The sequence below is a fragment of the Mauremys mutica genome, chromosome 10 (assembly GCF_020497125.1).
Source record: "Mauremys mutica isolate MM-2020 ecotype Southern chromosome 10, ASM2049712v1, whole genome shotgun sequence".
Lineage (NCBI taxonomy): Eukaryota > Metazoa > Chordata > Testudines > Geoemydidae > Mauremys > Mauremys mutica.
The window spans coordinates 37,296,659-37,313,919 of NC_059081.1; the positions used below are offsets into that span (position 1 = coordinate 37,296,659).

Here is a 17,261-nt window from a genome sequence, read left to right on the forward strand (position 1 = left end):
GTGCTGAGCATTTGAAAATCTGGCCTAGAGCTCTTGCAAAAATTTGGCCCCAAATCTTCAAGAAAAAGTACATTCCATGCGAACTGCCTAAAACGATGTAGGATATATTTTCCATAAATAGCAGTCCACCATTTTGTGTGGTACATTCTGCCCTAGCAGAGGAATGGACAATGATCCAACAGGGTTTTTTAATTTGCTAGGTTTTTTTTTTTTGCATCTCTATTATGGTCTTACCTCTCATGCAGTTCACATTATCAGGAGAAAGTGTCCATCCTGAAGGGCAGGCACAGGAATAAAACCGAGGCCCTGATGAAGAAAGCAAGCACAGGTGGCTACAGGAAGATGATGCACAAGAATTGATACCTGGGATTAAAAAGAAAGCACTGGTAAATCTAAGAAGTAACAGTAACAGTACAATAGGTCTCATAGACTCATAGACTTTAAGGTCAGAAGGGACCATTATGATCGTCTAGTCTGACCTCCTGCACAATGCACAATGCAGGCCACAGAATCCCACTCATCCACTTCTATAACAAACCCCTAGCCTATGTCTGAGTTATTGAAGTCCCCAAATTGCGGTTTGAAGACCTCAAGCTGCAGAGAATCCTCCAGAAAGTGACCCATGCCCAATGCTGCAGAGGAAGACGAAAAACCTCCAGGGCCTCTGCCAATCTGCTCTGGAGGAAAATTCCTTCCCGACCCCAAATATGGCAATCAGTTAAACCCTGAGCATGTGGGCAAGACTCACCAGCCAGCACCCAGGAAAGAATTCTCTGTAGTAACTCAGATCCCACCCCATCTTACATCCCATCACAGACCACTGGGCATACTTACCTGCTGATAATCAAAGATCAGTTGCCAAATTAATTGCCAAAATTAGGCTATCCCATCATACCATCCCCTCCATAAATTTATCAAGCTTAGTCTTAAAGCCAGATATGTCTTTTGCCCCCACTACTCCCCTTGGAAGGCTGTTCCAGAACTTCACTCCTCTAATGGTTAGAAACCTTCGTCTAATTTCAAGTCTAAACTTCCTAGTGTCCAGTTTATATCCATTTGTTCTTGTGTCCACATTGTTACTAAGCTTAAATAATTCCTCTCCCTCCCTAATATTAATCCCTCTGATATATTTATAAAGAGCAATCATATCCCCCCTCAACCTTCTTTTGGTTAGGCTAAACAAGCCAAGCTCTTTCAGTCTCCTTTCATAAGACAGGTTTTCCATTCCTTGGATCATCCTAGTAGCCCATCTCTGAACCTGTTCCAGTTTGAATTCATCCTTCTTAAACATGGGAGACCAGAACTGCACACAGTATTCCAGATGAGGTCTCACCAGTGCCTTGTATAACGGTACTAACACCTCCTTATCTTTGCTGGAAATACCTCGCCTGATGCATCCTAAAACCGCATTAGCTTTTTTTACGGTCATATCACATTGGCAGCTCATAGTCATCCTGTGATCAACCAATACTCCGAGGTCCTTCTCCTCCTCTGTTACTTCCAACTGATGCGTCCCCAATTTATAACTAAAATTCTTGTTATTAATCCCTAAATGCATGACCTTGCACTTTTCACTATTAAATTTCATTCTATTACTATTACTCCAGTTTACAAGGACATCCAGATCTTCCTGTATGATATCCCGGTCCTTCTCTGTGTTAGCAATACCTCCCAGCTTTGTGTCATCCGCAAACTTTCCCGCTTTTTGTGCCAAGGTCAGTAATAAAAAGGTTAAATAAAATTGGTCCCAAAACTGATCCCTGAGGAACTCCACTAGTAACCTCCTTCCAGCCTGACAGTTCACCTTTCAGTATGACCTGTTGTAGTCTCCCCTTTAACCAGTTCCTTATCCACCTTTCAATTTTCATATTGATCCCCATCTTTTCCAATTTAACTAATAATTCCCCATGTGGAACCGTGTCAAATGCCTTACTGAAATAGAGGTAAATTAGATCCACTGCATTTCCTTTGTCTAAAAAACCTGTTACTTTCTCAAAGAAGGAGATCAGGTTGGTTTGACATGATCTATCTTTTGTGAAACCATGTTGTATTTTGTCCCAATTACCATTGACCTCAATGTCCTTAACTACCCTCTCCTTCAAAAATTTTTCCAAGACCTTACATACTACAGATGTCAAACTAACAGGCCTATAGTTACTCGGATCACTTTTTTTTCCTTTCTTAAAAATAGGAACTATGTTAGCAATTCTCCAGTCGTACGGTACAACCCCTGAGTTTACCGATTCATTAAAAATTCTTGCTAATGGGCTTGCAATTTCATGTGCCAGTTCCTTTAATATTCTTGGATGAAGATTATCTGGGCCCTCCGATTTAGTCCCATTAAGCTGTTCAAGTTTGTGAAGTTCTGTATGCATACACTCCGAGTCAAGGTCTATTTAGGTCCTAATCCTATAAAACTTAAAACTGTTGAACTGAGTCCACTACAGTACTTTATTTGTATTTCTTTATATGTAGGAACAACGTTTTCTAGAAGCAGGAACGCACTACAACACTGTAACACTGAATAACCTTCCCATGTTGTTTGTTAAAACAACAGTGCTGTTGACATACCAGCCATTTCATTTCATTTGTATAATGCAGAACATTGGAATCCAGATGCAATGCCTGATGCCACTGCATGGCGAGGGGTTCAGGATTCCCAGTCCATGATCATATTAACCTTATCCATAACGGCAAATTTAGAGGATTTAAATTAATTCTCAAGGCTGGGGTTTTCAAAGCAGCCCAAGAGAGCTAGTTCAGTGCTCAAATCCCATTCAATTTTAGTGGGAGTTGATTGCCTAACTCCATGGATCTCTTTGAAAATCCCAGACTAAACTTGTAAAATGAAAATTACAGAGAGAACATGGTCTCTCTGATCACCACTGATCTACTTATTGCATTTCCAAGTTAGATCGCTTCGTTTAATCCCACAAGCTTGCCACTAAAGAGTTCTCATGAAGAGTGATCTTCACGTAGTGAAATCATGTTTTGAGGCTACCCCTAACAATTAGCAGCAGGCTAATCTAGCTAATCTGAGAGGCCTACAAACTCAAGGATAAAATGTCATCATTTCTAATTTAAAACCTACCAAAAATTAAAAAGAGATTAACAATACAGCAGTAAGGCACCAGCATAAAACCAGAACTCAAGATAGAGAAGAATAATACAATAGATTAATATAAGAACATAAGAACAACCATACTGGGTCAGACCAATGGTCCATTTAGCTCAGTATCCTGTTTCCAACAGTGGCCAGTGCCAGATGCTTCAGGGGAATGAACAAAATAGGGCAATTATCAAGTGGTCCATACTCTATCACCCAGTCCCAGCTTCTGGGAGTCAGAGACTTAAGGACACCCAGAGCATGGGATTGCATCCCTGACCATCTTGGCACATAGCCATTAAAGGACATAATCTCCACAAACTTACTTAATTATTTTTTGAACACAGTTATACTTTTGGCCTTCAAAACATCCCTCCAGCAATGAGTTCCACAGGTTGACTGTGCATTGTGTGAAGAAGTACTTCCTTACGTTTGTTCTAAACCTGCTGCTTATTCAGTTCATTTGGTGACCCCTGCTTCTTGTGTTACATGAAGGGATAAATAACACTTCCCTATTCACTTTCTCTACACCAGTCTTGATTTTATTGACATCTACCATATCGTCCCTTAGTCATCTCTTTTCTAAGATGAACAGTCCCAGTCTTTTTACTCTCTCCTTGTATGGAAACTGTTCCATACCTCCAATTGTTTCTGGTTCCCTTCTCTGTACTTTTTCCAATTTTAATATATCTTTTTTTGAGATGGGATGAACAGAACTGCACATAGTATTAAAGGTGTGGCCACACCATGGAATAGTACCATCCTTTTCCCTTTCCTTTTCACTATGAATCAAAGCAAAAATGTTTAAGAAGCAAGCCAGCAAGATATCTTATCTAAAAATGTGACAAAATCATGTGCAAGCAATTCACCCAGCTATTCCAGCCAGAGATGTTTTACAATGTAAAACGCATTCTAAGGTGTCAGTTATCTTAAACTAAGTAACTAACTAACTAAATAAATAAGATAAAAATAAATAACAGAGACACTCCAGATACCAGTTCCTTACTATACATTTTGCCTGTTTTGAGTTTGTATTGCCAAGATTACTTTTGTTTGATTTGCCACCAGGATGGATGGACTGGATCAACCCCAACAGCCAGGGAATACCGTTAACAATGTAATCTTATTTTAAGCCATGCCCTTTGTTGGCATGAATGATTCCAATAGTGTTTATGTATATGCATATTGCAGATTTTGCTTTTGCGTTGTCAAAGTTGCTTTGTTTGACTTACCACCAGGTTGTTTAACAGGATGGACTGCAACAATCCCCAAAGGCTGGTGAATGTTATAAATCATAATTGTTTGGTTTCCTCCATGCCACTTGTTGGCCCGAATGACTCGATTAGTGTATCGGTCACTCCAGTACACAAAATCTTCAAAGAGAGTCAGAGCATGTGGATGTCGTAATACCTAAAGGCAAGAATATTTACCAATTTAGTTCCATTGGTATTATTCACCAGCGCTTGCACTGAAATAACAGCAGAGCTAAGCACAATGGAAAACATAACAGCTGTCACCCCACACACATCCTTCAGTAGGAATACAAATGATTTACCCTCTCCTCTGTCACCTGAGGATAGGTGCTAATTGCTTTTCTGGAAAAAAAGAAGTTTTTAAATGAAAAAGCACTTGGTAAATAAACATTAGTCTGTCATTGTCAAATATAAGATGCATAGCCTGGAAGATTAATAGAACTGTCAGATGTTGTAAGGGTAGAACAGAGGGGCCTATTAAATAAAGGGGTGAGTGTAGATTTTCAAAGGCATGAGTGGAAAAGTCAATGGGAGTTGGGTGCCCTGTGTACCTTTGAAATCCCCTGTTGCTTACTGGCCTGTGGTAGAGGGTTGCTTATCCAAATCTGGGGAAAATTAAGTTTGGGTTAAAGAAGAGGGCTGAGGATTATAGTGGTCCAATTTAACAAGAACTGGTTTGTCCTGCCATAGAAGTGGAGCTAGAGCCTCAATTGTTGCAAATCCAAGTAGCTTCATTGATTTAAATTGAGTTATGCCTATTTATAGTAGCTGAGGATTTAACACATCCTTCATATTGCAGTTCAGAGAACTCATGTTTACGCAATCCACAATTATGGCAACCGTTACTAAGACTGTAACTAAGAAAAGAACACGGACCGGTTTGTTCCCCTACATACACACACTCACTCTGACACACACACCTTTCATCCACTTAATAAATTAAACAACACAAAACGGACAGTTAACTTCAGTTATGGCCACTCCAAATAAATCTTATATTATGTATTACATATGCATATTACGTAGTAAAGATTTAGTTCATATTTTCTATCCCATATAAAGGGATAGATTCCTGTTTTAATATGGAAAGATTTGTGAATGTAATTCTTATTAGCATTAAGTGGAATTCCATACATTAATCCTCACATACTTCTATGTTTCTAATAGCATTAGCTGATAAACCTGTTCAGCACTATATAAAGTACTGAATCCTGCTTGTGACTAAATAGGTGGTATAACGTGTGGATAGGCAGTACCGTGGGCAAAGTTGTGCTGCAAGCAGCAATGTGTACCATGAGGAGATGGAGATGAGAGGTACTAATGATGACCTGAAGTATAGTAGCAGATATTAGCTGCCACCACACTGGAACTCACGCCGTGACGATAGGTGGGGGCATGGCTTCCTCATTTGCTCCTCTCAATAGTGAGTGCCAGCAACAAAGAGCAGCAGCACAAGGCATATTATGGCAGTCTCATTGCTAGTCAGAATGTCCCTTATCTTGTTCAAACCTTTACATAACATATTCAGCTACATCCAATGCACTGGGTTTAGTAGCAAAGGAGGATAGGGCCCTTAGACTTCATGCTATTAAACAGCCAGATGAGAGGAAGGATGGCTCAGTGTTTAGGTCACTAGCCTGGACTCTGGACCCCAATTTCAATTTCCTGCTCTGCTATATGATCTTTGGCAACTCACTTAATCTCTTAGTCCCCTCTGTGATGGGGGCCATAAAAGAACCTTAGAACCATGGGAAACAGTCTTTTTCATTACTATTGCCTTACCAAGTCACTTGCTACCACCTGTCGCCTGTGGTTTCCATTGTAATCACAAAAATCAATATAATCAAGATAGGCATCAGCAAAGTACAGCAGTTTATTTGGGTAATCAATGGAAAGTCCATTGGGCCAGTAGATTTTATCACTAACAATAACTGTTCGCATTGTGCCATCCATGCTAGCTTTTTCAATTCGAGGATTTTGGCCCCAGTCTGTCCAGAACATCACATGAGCACTGTAAAAAGTAATGTGTGGTTACTGATCGAGAAAAATTATTTGCATATTGAGAAATCTCAGAGAAAGGCTTGTTAGACAAAAATAAAATGACACATGAAATATACTATGCAATAAACACTATTGGATTCAGTGTAGGATTAGTGGATTAGGATTCTTCTTTTTCAAAATAAGTGTAACCATAATTTTTTTTATAATAAAACATTTTTAAACATGTTTTCTGCTATAGCTTTGATACACAACTGGTACTTCTAACAAACTTATTTTATAATCATGTGATTATTTTTCAACTCTTAGATAAAATGGTTTACATTCCAACTCCTGAACTGCTTAATGCCAACTTAATAAAATAGACATTTGTGTCTTTCACGGTGTGTCCCCTATACAACTACCATATTATTGTAACTGAGCAGCTCAGCATGACTGACAACATAGTTCAGACTCAAGCGGTTACAGAGCACAGTAGACTGCCAAAACTCTGCTAATGAAACAGTATATGGATGCAGGGGTTTGTCGATTTACCTTCCACTCTTCAGTACAGTCAGCAGCGGTACATAAATAGTGAGGGGGGGATTCATCTGCCATTAATATTCAGCACTGACTGTTTTGTCACATCTTCAGATGGGAAAGCACTTAATGAGTTACTGGCAGCTCTCCCAATTTAACGTAGTGTAAATGTTTTCAGTGTGCAACAGAACCAGCTCTGTGCTATACAGACATGACACATTAGACTGTATGTAGCTATGTGATGCAACACTAAATAACCACAACATATTAACATTATAAAGCATAAGCTCTTATCTAAGAAATAAGTGTAATTAGAGAGACAAGGTGGATGAGGCAATATCTTTTATTGGACCGACTTCTGTTGGTGAGAGAGACCACAGAAGTTGATCCAATAAAAGGTATTATCTCACCCATCTTGTCTCTCCAATATCCTGGGACCAACACAGCTATAACAAGACTTCATACAAGTAAGTGTTACAATATCTGTTTCAAGTTAACAAAGAGTAATTAAGGTGAAAGACAGTTAACAAATGGCTGTATTATACTATGGTTTGAATAAGGTTAAGTGTTTCCTGTAACTGAGACTTGTGAACAAACTTAGTTTAGTAAACTTGAAATTTCCTATAATCCAAACGCTAATTGTTACTTACAATTACAATAAATTTGGTTACATCTTAAATATTGCACTTTGGTTACAAATTAAAATTATTTTACCATTGAAATCATTATAAAATACTATTTTTTAAAAACAAAAACAAAAAAAATTCTTACTTAATTCTGGGATCTAACACTAGTCCCCTTGGGTTTGTTATATTTTCACTAATCAGCACAGTCCTGTGGCTCCCATCCATTCTAGAGACTTCAATTGTTTCCAGAACAAAGTCTGTCCAGTAAAGATTGCGACCTACCCAGTCTACTGCTATACTTTCAGTCACGGTGACACCACTGTCAAACACCTGTTAAAAACATTGAAGAGTTAGTTGGCACTAAATAATTTACAATTCACTATTGGTAACATTTCTTTGAAAGCTATGGAAGAGAGGAAACAAGTAACCTTTACCCTTTAGATTTCTTATACAAAATGAGGGCCAGTCTATGAACCCCATGCTCCCATTGGTGAGCAATTACCTAAGTAGTCCTACTGACATCTATGGGACTACTTGGGTGAGTAATGGCCCACGAGTAGTAAGAAGGAGTTTACATTCTGGCACCAGGAAAGGAGTTGGAATAATGTGCATAGCATTAATACATCTAGGCCACATGCAAGACTATCTGTAGAGTGTGTGCATGTGTGTGTGATCCATCAAATTTTAAACTTACTTCCAGCAAATTGTGAGCTGCTTCACTTTCTTTAAGTTACCTTCCTTTTCATTACAATACATGGAGAGCTGCCTCTTCCTTCTTTACAGAGACAAGGTGGGTGAAGTAATATCTTTTATTGGACCAACTTCTGCTGGTGAGAGAGACAAGCTTGTCAAGCTACACAGAGCTTTTCTTTAGGTCTAGGAAAGGTACTCAGAGTGTCACAGCTAAATAGAAGATTGAACAGATAGTTTAGCAAAAGTAATTAGCACATATTCTAAGGGACCACTTCACCTTGAATGATCCCTTATAACATGTGCTAACTACTTATGCTAAACTATCTGTTCAAGTCACTCCATGCATCTGAAGAAGTGGCTTTTTTACCCACGAAAGCTTATGCCCAAATAAAATCTGTTAGTCTTTAAGGGGCCACCGGACTCCTCATTGTTTTTGTGGATACAGACTAACATGGCTATTCCTCTGATACTTTGCATTCAAGCTTGTATTTATCTGTGACACTCTAAGGCCATGTCTACACTGCAGACCTACACTGGTATAACTTGTCACTCAGGGGTGTGAAAAATCCACCCCCCGAGCGATGTAGTTATACCAGCCTCATCCCCTGTGTAGACAGCGCTATGTCAACAGGAGAAGCTCTCCTGTCAACGTAGGAGTGTCTTCACTTAAGGCACATCTTCACTTGCAACATTAAAGCGCTGCCGGGGCAACGCTTTAACGTGGCTTGTGTAGTCACGACATAGCTTTAGAAAAACTACCTCCATGAGGGGAATAGTTAGAATAAAGAATAGAACATATGGCGATATGCCTATCTCATAGAACTGGAAGGGACCCTGAAAGGTCATTGAGTCCAGCCCCCTGCCTTCACTAGAAGGACCAAGTACTGATTTTGCCCCAGATCCCTAAGTGGCCCCTTCAAGGATTGTGCTCACAACCCTGGGTTTAGCAGGCCAATGCTCAAACCACTGAGCTATCCCTCCGTGGCATAGCTATAAAAAAAAAAAAAACCTCCATGAGAGGAATAGCTACCAGCGCTGGGAGTGTGGCTCCCAGCACTGGTACACTGTCTACACTGGCACTTTACAGCGCTGAAACTTGCTGCGCTCAAGGGGGTGTTTTTTCACGCCCCTGAGCAATAAAGTTGTAGCACTGTAAAGTGCCAGTGTAGACAAGCCCTTAAGCACTGAAGCTGTGCTGATGCAGAGTTTTAAGTGTAGACATGCCCTGAGAGTATCTTTCCCAGACCTGAAGAAGAGCTCTGTGTAGCTCAAAAGCTTGTCTATCTCACCAACAGAAACTGGTTGAATAAAAGATATTACCTCACCCACTTGGTGTCTCTATAAACCTGGGACCAACATGGCTATGACAACACTGCATCTTCCATCTTTGTTAACGGAAGATATAGTATATTCTCTCTTCCTTTACATAATGAAAAGAAATAAAAGACTACATTCCCCAACAGACTTACTATTTTTCGGTCTGTGCCATTTTGATAAGCACTCCAAATCTTATCTTGTGTGGTGTCAGACCAATAGATGCGATCAGTGACTGAATCAAAATCAATAGCTACTATATTCCTCCCATCTCGAACCAGAGAATAAATGCTGTGTGCCTGAGAGGTGATGTTGTCTACAACAATTTGGTTACGGCTTGCCACTAGTAAGAGAAGATTCTCAGACTCTGCAAAAGAAGAGAAACGAATGCAAACAAATAAACTATGCAATAGTAACCCCATAAACAATTCAGAATGTTTTTCTAGAGGAGGAAAACGAAGCATTAAGATTTTATAACTTGGGCAAATTTGAGTGGGTTTGTCTCATGCCAAAGTATGGAAGTGCTACAGCTTCTTAATAAAACAAGCTGTGTACATTTTTTAATATGGGCAAAATAATGAATTTTCCCTAATTTTGTTCTTGAAAGTGTCTAAACCGTTTTTGTTGAAACTTTAAAAAAAAAATCAGCCTGAGGTAGACACCTCGTAAGGAATATTTCAGCCTGAACAGCTAAAAATTTGGCAAACGTTATAAGCAACTGAAAACGGGAGCTGTTGGTCAACCTGCACTATAAACAATGTTACCTGCACCACCTATAATGTAGATATTGAATACACTATGTATATTTTGTCAATAGTGTGTGTTGAGGAGTACCGCCGAATGCGCCCAGTTATTTGTTTCAGCCAAGCTATGTTTGGTACAAGAATGAAGGTGAAGGGTTAAAGGTAGCCTTAAAGCAGCCATTTTTCTAGGACGGGCTGGCCCCAGCATGAGTCAGGGCATCTTCAGGGCCATTCTGACTAACATACAGCTGCCCATGATGTCAAGGACCCAGCAGGCAGTAATTGCCTAAGTGACACTGCCATGCTCCTTTTCTCTAACCACACAGTCTGTAAGGAGTGTGGTGCAGAGCTGCTCCACCATCTGGGGATTCCCCCTATCACAGAGGAATAGTCTGGTGACAAGATCCACTGGGTTTGTGGCTCCTTTGTACTTCTGGAGTGCCATGAAGAAACTACAAGACAATGGAGAATGACGACCAGTGGGTGACATCCGCTGCTCTACAGAAGGCGAGCCCAAAGCAATATTTAAGTCTTATGTAAGGCTGGGACTTAGGTAGTTCATAGACCTTGCAATCTGCCCAGAGGCAAATTTTACTCAATAGGCCAAAACCTGAGAGGTGCTGAGCATCTACACACCCACTGAACACCTTCCTCCAAAACATACTTTCACAATCCCAACGCTAGAATTCCAGAACAAGCCATTTCAAACACATTGGAAAGGATGATAATTACTAGCTAACCTCACAGCTAACAGTTTTAATATCCAGGTTTATATGCCAGGAATTACTAAAAAATTACTATTTTTATAACCTCTTATAAAACAGGGGGGTTGTAGCATTATCAAAATGTCTATGTACATGATGCTGTGGACTTTATCTAAAACCCCTACTCACTGTTTTGGATTTTATATCAGTATTCCTCACCTGCAGCTTTACAAGTCCTTCCATTGGCTTCTAAAATGTATCCTTCATCACAGTAACACCTCGAAGACCCTCTTTCATTGTAACAACGCTGACTGCAAAAGCCTGGAGGGTCACATTCATTAATATCTTCACAGGTCTTGGAGTCATTAGCAAGATAGTATCCGACTGGACATGTACACTGAGCTCCAAATGGCCCTTGAATGCATTCGTGAGTACAACCAGCATTATTGTCAGAGCAACTCTCCTGATCTGAAATAGGGGTGAGGGAAAACAAGCAGATTTTTTTTTAAGTTTCTATGCTTGTGTCAATCCTGTGCACTTGCACTATGAGCCACATTCTGCTTTCCAATATACCCATGCAACTGCCAATTATTGAGAATGTGGCCAAGGTCTTTATTCATTACACTAAAGTATAGTATGTATAATTCATAAAAAGGAAAGTATATTAATAATATTTGTCACTATCATGTAAAAGGAATTCAAAACATAAGACTGCTTTGCTAAAGTTCTATAATGCTTAAAAGCAGAGTTAGCTGGAAGTCTATAAATCATTTACAGTGCAAATGGGAAACTAAAATATTATTAATACACAATAGTTTAATATGTTTCATAATCATACCTGGCTGGGGTTCATCTGAGAGCGTGCATTGATTAAAGAGAGGAAGGAAGCAAGGAAAGAAAGAAAGAAGTTACACTTAAGTGAAAATCAACAGTCACAATCAACATAACACAAAGTCTGCTCACTCATCGGTTTTAGATTAAAATCAGAAAAAAAACAAGTTAGAAATATCTAAGAAAATATTGAAGATTAAATCCAATTTAATTTTAAATGACAGTATATTTGATCAAGTTCCATTTTTAAAATGTCAAGCGTAAGCAAATGAGGTCAAATATTTTACTCCTCAATAAAACAAACTCTCTACTGAAGTCAATGGAAGTCCACTGAATAAAGATTGGGCTCCCAATCACGTGGAGTGAATTCACTGGAATTGCCTTTCTACTGCAAGGTACAGTTTACCTGTCTGAGATTCACACTTAACCAAACTTCATATTGAATACCACCACATTTCTGAGTTCACAATGAACCTTGCATTTTCTGCTAGAAATGTTTCTATGCCGAATATACAACAAAGAAGCAGTGATGATGCTCATTGTATTGCATAACTTTTTGAAACAGCACAAAAGTTTCTAGACTATTGTACATGCTAAACAGCAACTTACTACAGAGTGGGGATTCATCAGCTCCATTAGGACAATCTGCGATGTTATCACATACTTTGCTCAGATTCACACAAATGCTGTGACCTGGACATTGCCACTGCCAGCTGGGGCACCGGAAAGGCTGAGTGGGACAATCTCTCTCATCACTCATATCCCTGCAGTCATTGTCACCATCACAGATCCACGCTCGATAGATGCAGTTTCCATTATCACAGCGGAAAAGAGATGGAGGACAGGTCCTGGCAGGACATCTTTGATGTTCATCTGAGCCATCTGCACAGTCAGGATGGCCATCACATTCCCAGTTAGCAGGAATGCAATTGCCATCAGACTGACACTGGAACTCATTCTGGTGGCACATCCCTGGTGGTCTTGTAGCTAGAAGAGTGATATTTGGTATTAAGGAAAGTATTTACATGCTCAAATGGAGATGCATATACAATGGATCTAATTCAACTCTGGTATAAGTGGGTACAATTCTTGAGAAGTCAATAGAATTGTACCCACTTGCCACAGGTCCAAGTCTGGCTACAGACAGGAAGTTTTAGACTCTCCTAAATACTTTTGCTACTTTTTTAATGCAAAAACCAGGTGGCTTCATTCACTTTTCACAACGTGTTGAGTATATACACCTTAATATGCACACACACGCACATACTCACACAAATTGCTACAAGTCTTTGAAACAGCAATTATCTGCTTGCTATACTTCAAAATCTTGATTAATTTTAATTTACAAAATTACTCAAAGGAACTAGCTCAAATTACAAAGTGTTTAAGCTTCAGTTACGGTCTAGCTCTTGTGGGTTATAAGATTTCAAAAAAGTATCATAATTCTAAATATTTTAACATTTTATTTCTAAATCTTAAAAAATTCTGGGAGCAAGTCTGCCAAACCCCCCATTCAAGGTTTGGATCCACAAAGAATGAAGACGCTAGCCAATGCCAAAAAATTTGCTCTTGGCTGGAACCTACTGTATGCAGAGTTTCTGCCTGGGAGAAATATTTTTAGACTAAGTATTTTGAAAGTAGTTTTGAGGTTATAATAGTGAGTGAGATACAGTTTTTATAAACTAATAACCAGAGCCTTTATTTTAATGTCTATGCATCATAGTGTACTTACGACAACCAGTCTCATCTGAGTGATCATTGCAGTCAAAAACACCATCACACTGATAATAAGTATTGATGCATTGGTCTCCACTTGCACATTTAAACTCTGAGGCACTACAGTTGTATACTACAAATGAATAAATACAATATTGCATTAGCTATTACCTTATAAAGGGCTAGATTGTCTCTATCTTGTCTGTAGGTACAAAAGATAAGCAGATGCAAGAAATCCAGGCTTTATTGCAGTCTCTTGCTCCCTGAAGCACAGAAACTATAAAGCCATTGCACCCCCTGGGAAACCAGATTCCCCCCAGTGGCAGAGAGAAAGTAGGTTGCTGGCACTCTGCACCAACTCACACAGCAATGGACATACTACTCATACACATTGGGGAATTTTAGAGAATTTTGCGTCTCTGAGCAGCTTCATGCCAAACCCACTAAGAGCCTGTGCTTACATGGCATGAGAGAGTCCAAAGAAACCAGCATGTGCAACAAACAAATTCATAAATAACCATGTTTAAGAGGGAAATTGTACTTACTGCAATCATGCTCATCTGCTCCATCTACACAATCCTTGTCCCCATCACAAACATAAAATGGGTCTATACAGCGATGGTCAGGACACTGAAATTGACCAGGTTCACATGTCCCTGTAAAATCTATTATGAGAAAAATAAAGGTGTTTGTGTTCTTTCCTTTTACCTTGAACCAGCAAAATGGTCAGAACATGAAGACATCTGAATCAACTCTCTTAGCTATGCATGCTATCTAACAGCTAACAGCAAGATAAATTAAAAAACATTCTACCATAGACACTACTACAAGGTAATGATTTATTTAGCTGCAAGTTGGAAGTTGGGCAAAATAGGACCATAGAATCATAGAAATGTAGGGCTGGAAGGGACCTCAAGAGGTCATCAAGTCCAGCCCCCCACACTGAGGCAGGACTACATATATCTAGACCACCCCGACAGGTGTTCGTCTGACCTGTTCTTAAAACCTCCAATGAAGGGGATTCACAACCCCCTAAGTAATCTGTTCAGTGCTTAACTATCCTTAAAGTTTTTCCTAATATCTAACCTAAATCTCCCTTGCTGCAGATTAAGATGTTTACTTTTTGTCCTACCCTTAGTAGACATGAAGAACAATTGATCACCATCCTCTTTATAACCAAGACTCCAACCTGTGAGAAGGAGACTTGCAGAAGGGTAACCAGGGAGCTTAAAGCTCTTACTCCATTGTAAAAATTCTGTGAGCTGTTGCTGGGTGAAAACATTCACCCTATATTATCTGATGGGGCTTCCTATCAATAGACTAGTCGATGGCATCACTCATGTATGTAAGTGTTTACAACACTGCGTCTTAGTTTCTTTGATTTTGTAAACTGCAATGCAATGGGGTTTTGCAGATACCACAATTCAGAGCAATATAGTTGTCACAATCACATCATTTTTAATAGTGATACATTGTATTTCCATATGCTCTTAATATTTGAATGTATGTTGGCTTTTCCAAGTCTCATAAGATGGAATAGTATTATTCCAAGTTCCATATTGGTTCTTTCTTTCCTTCTGAACATATGTATCTCTCTCATATACATATATTTATGTAGTCATATGTAATCTATACACACTGTACTGCAAACAAGATAATTCTGACACTTACTGCAATTTTTTTCATCGGACCCATCACCACAATCATTATCTGTATCACATAACCAGATCCTGGGAATACACCTGCTATTGTCACAGGTGAACAAGGTTACAGGGCATGAAGTGGGACCCTGTGTAGGACAATGTTGTTCATCACTGCCATCAAGACAGTCATTATGTTTGTCACAATGCCAGCGACCTGGAATGCACTGCCCATTGCCACAGGTAAAGGCTGATGAAGCACAAGAATTATCTAAACAAGAAACAAAATATGAAAACATTTGTACAGCAATAGCTCCAAAACTTGCCTTCCTTAAAAACACATTCAAGGACTGTAAATGTAATTATGCAATTTCTAAAACTTGTATCAAAACCATTATGTATGGCAAGAAACCATCAGTAATTTTAAGAAATATATATTTAGAACAATTTTTTAAATTGTAATTATTAACAATAAGGTAAAAGGTAAAGGTTTTAAAAAATATTTCAAAACAATCAAAAAAAGAAGAAAGGTCACTTGCTCCTTCATTCTCACCAAAATGACATCTTAGTTTTTCTACAGTAACAGTACAGATCCAGATTCTACTCTCAGTTACATACATGCAACTCCCAGTAAAGTCAATGAGACTCTTGCTTATAAATCACCTTGAAGATGCCAAGCACCAAATAAATACGTGGTATTCATCCAATATCTTGACTGTATTATATTATCAACAGTAATTCTCCTACTACTCTCACATTTTATTTTTGATCAACACATTTAAACACTTTGTATGTTTGAGCCAATTTACAGAAAAGCCAGGAACTGAACAGTAAAGGCTGAAAGTGCACTCTTCATTCACTTTACTGTGGAATGGGAGAAAAGGTAGAACTCCGGGAGATAAAATAAAAACCTTTCCAAACCTTTACCCAGAACCCAAACCCTAACACAATTTTGTTCAAACATCTACATGCCTCTGCATTTACTAACTAGCAGCTACTCTTGTAGTATCTTGCAACCTTACTAATCCCTTAAAGTTTACTAATGGAAATCTCCTAGGAAAAGCCACTCTTGTGACACTGCAAGCCCCATTTTCAGTCAAAAGATGTACTGTCTAAGCTTCAGGGGCCCAAATATATATCGCTTATTCATGTAACTCCAATGGGACTAGTGACATGGATTAGGAAGTCTTCTAAGATTTGTCCTCAAATAAACACAAAAAATCAATGCAGACTGAGCCACCAAAAGTGTCTGCAGTGCAAGTATCACTAACTGTAAATTACAAGGACGACTTACTTAGCGATCCACAGTTTTGTTCATCACTGTTATCATGACAATCATCAACACCATCACACCGGTAGTACCTAGGCACACATCTTCCATTGCCACAGGAAAATGAATAGGAACCACACTGCAAAGTGGGTGGCTCATTTGATGGATCTTCAATACATGTCAGCTGATTAGGACCCAGCTTCATACCATATGGACAGCCACAAACCCTCTGAAAATTAGGTACTGGGAAGCAGAAGTGGCTGCAGTCTCCATTGGGATTTGTTCCTCTATTACAATAGTTAGATCCTAAAAAGAAAATGCCCTGAGAGATTAATATATGTTCAATTTGTAATAGTCTGGAAACTGTTAAAATACATTGTTTATCATAAAACATAACATAAACTGTGGCAGATTAATGATGTAAAACTAAAAGATCTGGGTAAAGTTTTAAAAAAAATATTTAAGGCCTAATTCTGCTCTCACACTAGTGCAAAGTCAACAGGGTTAGAGTGTATAAATGAGATTAGAAGCAGGCCCATAGTACAGTAAGTGTTTAATAACACATTTCTCCTAGTAGGAAACAAATCTCACAACATGCTACTTATTTTGGCTCCAATTGTGGCAAGTGTCTGGAAACAGATACACACATATGCTGCAAACTGGAACATCTTCCTGAGTAAGGACAATGGGATTTGACACAATATTTGGATAGCACCTTGAAAATGTAAAGCATTACGTAAGTAGAAAGTCTCACCACTAGATTTTGTTGCATTTTTTTGATAAATTGGTGGATTTTTCAGTGCCAGTGTACTGCATGTAATACTTCATTCAAATAACCTCAAGCACAG

At 38.9% G+C, this 17,261-nt stretch overlaps 1 protein-coding gene across 1 annotated transcript in view; it reads right to left on the reverse strand.

The window, feature by feature from the left end:
* Nucleotides 1-17,261, reverse strand: part of LRP2 (LDL receptor related protein 2) — a 177,498-nt gene that overhangs the window by 89,395 nt on the left and 70,842 nt on the right. Inside the window, exons 21-31 of the mRNA XM_045033029.1 lie at nt 16,438-16,719; nt 15,175-15,414; nt 14,049-14,168; nt 13,520-13,636; nt 12,397-12,774; nt 11,176-11,424; nt 9,665-9,876; nt 7,648-7,832; nt 6,142-6,370; nt 4,339-4,516; nt 235-363 (exon numbers count right to left, since the gene is read on the reverse strand). Coding sequence (XP_044888964.1) covers nt 235-363; nt 4,339-4,516; nt 6,142-6,370; nt 7,648-7,832; nt 9,665-9,876; nt 11,176-11,424; nt 12,397-12,774; nt 13,520-13,636; nt 14,049-14,168; nt 15,175-15,414; nt 16,438-16,719 — 2,319 coding nt within the window. The remainder of the gene's footprint in view (nt 1-234; nt 364-4,338; nt 4,517-6,141; nt 6,371-7,647; nt 7,833-9,664; nt 9,877-11,175; nt 11,425-12,396; nt 12,775-13,519; nt 13,637-14,048; nt 14,169-15,174; nt 15,415-16,437; nt 16,720-17,261) is intronic.